Here is a 1956-nt window from a genome sequence, read left to right on the forward strand (position 1 = left end):
CCTCTGTGGAAGGTCATGTGAAGATGTATTTGTGCGAACTACTCAACTATATACAGACAAACCCTTAGCAGACAGAAGTTTAACTATACATGGAGAATCATCTTGTGATACCTTTTCTTCACTCCACGTCAATGACAACTTGAACTTGACCCAGATGTGTCTAAAATGTGTTGTGCAGATGCTGTTATTGTGTTCTGGGATAGAACCTAATCATGGTCCTGAGACAAGAACAAACAGTGGGGCTAAACAAGGAAAGTCAACGTCAACAGGTATGGCAGATATTGATAAATCTGACTTTGAAAGACTGCTGTCTGAAATAAAGTTGGTTTCAACTAAAGTTGATAAAGTTCAGACTGATTTGTCTTCCAAACTATCAACGATGACTGCAACGCTAACTTCACTTGCAACAACGGTTACTGATTTGAACTCAAAATGTGGCCATTTGGAGAAACAAAATATATCCCTGAGAAAAGAAGTGGAAACACTCACTACGAAACTGGACTACCTCGAAAATCAAAGTCGACGAAACAATCTCTTGTTCCACGGTATACCGAAAGTTAAACAGCAAGAAACCTGGAAAGATTGTGAAGACTGTGTGCGAGAAATTCTGAAAAACACTATGGAGATTGATACTGACGTGGTTATTGAAAGAGCTCATCGTGTTGACTGGGGTAAATCAATTATTGTCAAATTTCTTGATTTTAATGTAAAATCAGCAGTACTTGGCAAATCAAAACTCTTGAAAGACACTGGCTATTCGGTATCAGAGGACTTTTCCTATGCTGTCCGACAGAAACGCAAACACCTCAAAGTGCTGATGGATGACGCTAGAGAACGCGGTGAGAGGTGTCGGTTGCGATTTGATAAACTTATATTTGAAAACGGGAAAACTATGACATATGATCTGGAAACAAACTCCCCTGTACAGCTCGCCAAAACACAACCGCGTGCACACGCGCTGACCGAGAGGCGGGAAGACGACACGCTGCACGATACTGCTGAGAGCTAGAAGGATGGCCGGGATCCGCGTGGATGTCTTTCGTTCATGTCATGGAATGTGCAAGGTTTGAGGAATAAACTTAATAACTCTAGCTTTGTCAGTTTTTGCGAAAATTATGATTTATTTGCATATCTGGAAACCTGGAAAAGTTGTTCAAAGGAAAACTTAGAAAGCTCGTTTGAACAGTTCTCAGTGTATTTGAACAAGCGTGACTACAACAATAGAGGTGGCGTGGCTGTCTTAGTGAGGAAAACATTAACTAATGTGATAAAACACGTGAACACTTCATTTAGTGACTGTATATTTCTTGTGTTAGATTCAAGTTTCATTGATGTTCAGAAGGATATTCTTGTGTGCTTTGTTTACATTCACCCTGATAATAGCTCTTTGGAGACAGATATCCGAGGACTCAAAGGTATTGATTATTTAGAGTACTGTTTACTAGAAATGCTAAGAGATTACCCAGACGTTCATGTTATGATGGCAGGAGACTTTAACGCACGCATTGGTTTACTGCCTGACTATATATTATGTGATGACGATAATGATTACATTCCATGTTTACGTGACATGAACTATGAAAGTGACGTCTTCTCAATTCTAAGGAAATCGAGAGACGCTTACGTTAATGACTTTGGAAAACAGCTTATCGCTTTCTGTTGCACATACGGGATTCACTTTCTAAATGGACGTTTTACCAGCGATGCACATGGATCATTCACGTGTTTTGCAAACACTGGGGCCAGCGTTGTCGATTATATTGTTGCTTCAACTGATTTATTTTATTCATTATCAGACTTTACTATTCAGACACGTACTGAATCAGACCATTTCCCAGTTACTTGTAGTCTTAAGTGTAGACCTAATGTGATAAAACCTCCAGATCAAATAGAAAAAAGTGTTTCAATACCGAAATATATATGGCGCTCTGAGAATGTTGAACTTTTTTGTTTATC

At 39.2% G+C, this 1956-nt stretch overlaps 1 protein-coding gene across 1 annotated transcript; it reads left to right on the top strand.

Annotated features, from left to right (window-relative positions):
* Positions 1 to 271: 271 nt before the first annotated feature.
* On the top strand, positions 272 to 1009 carry LOC139453738 (uncharacterized). The gene has a single exon (XM_071235206.1). The coding sequence runs from the start codon at positions 272 to 274 to the stop codon at positions 1007 to 1009; it is 738 nt and encodes a 245-aa protein (XP_071091307.1).
* Positions 1010 to 1956: the final 947 nt, after the last annotated feature.

This window comes from Haliotis cracherodii, unplaced genomic scaffold, assembly GCF_022045235.1.
Source record: "Haliotis cracherodii isolate W230 unplaced genomic scaffold, xgHalCrac1.p SCAF_10, whole genome shotgun sequence".
NCBI classification, from domain to species: Eukaryota; Metazoa; Mollusca; class Gastropoda; order Lepetellida; family Haliotidae; genus Haliotis; species Haliotis cracherodii.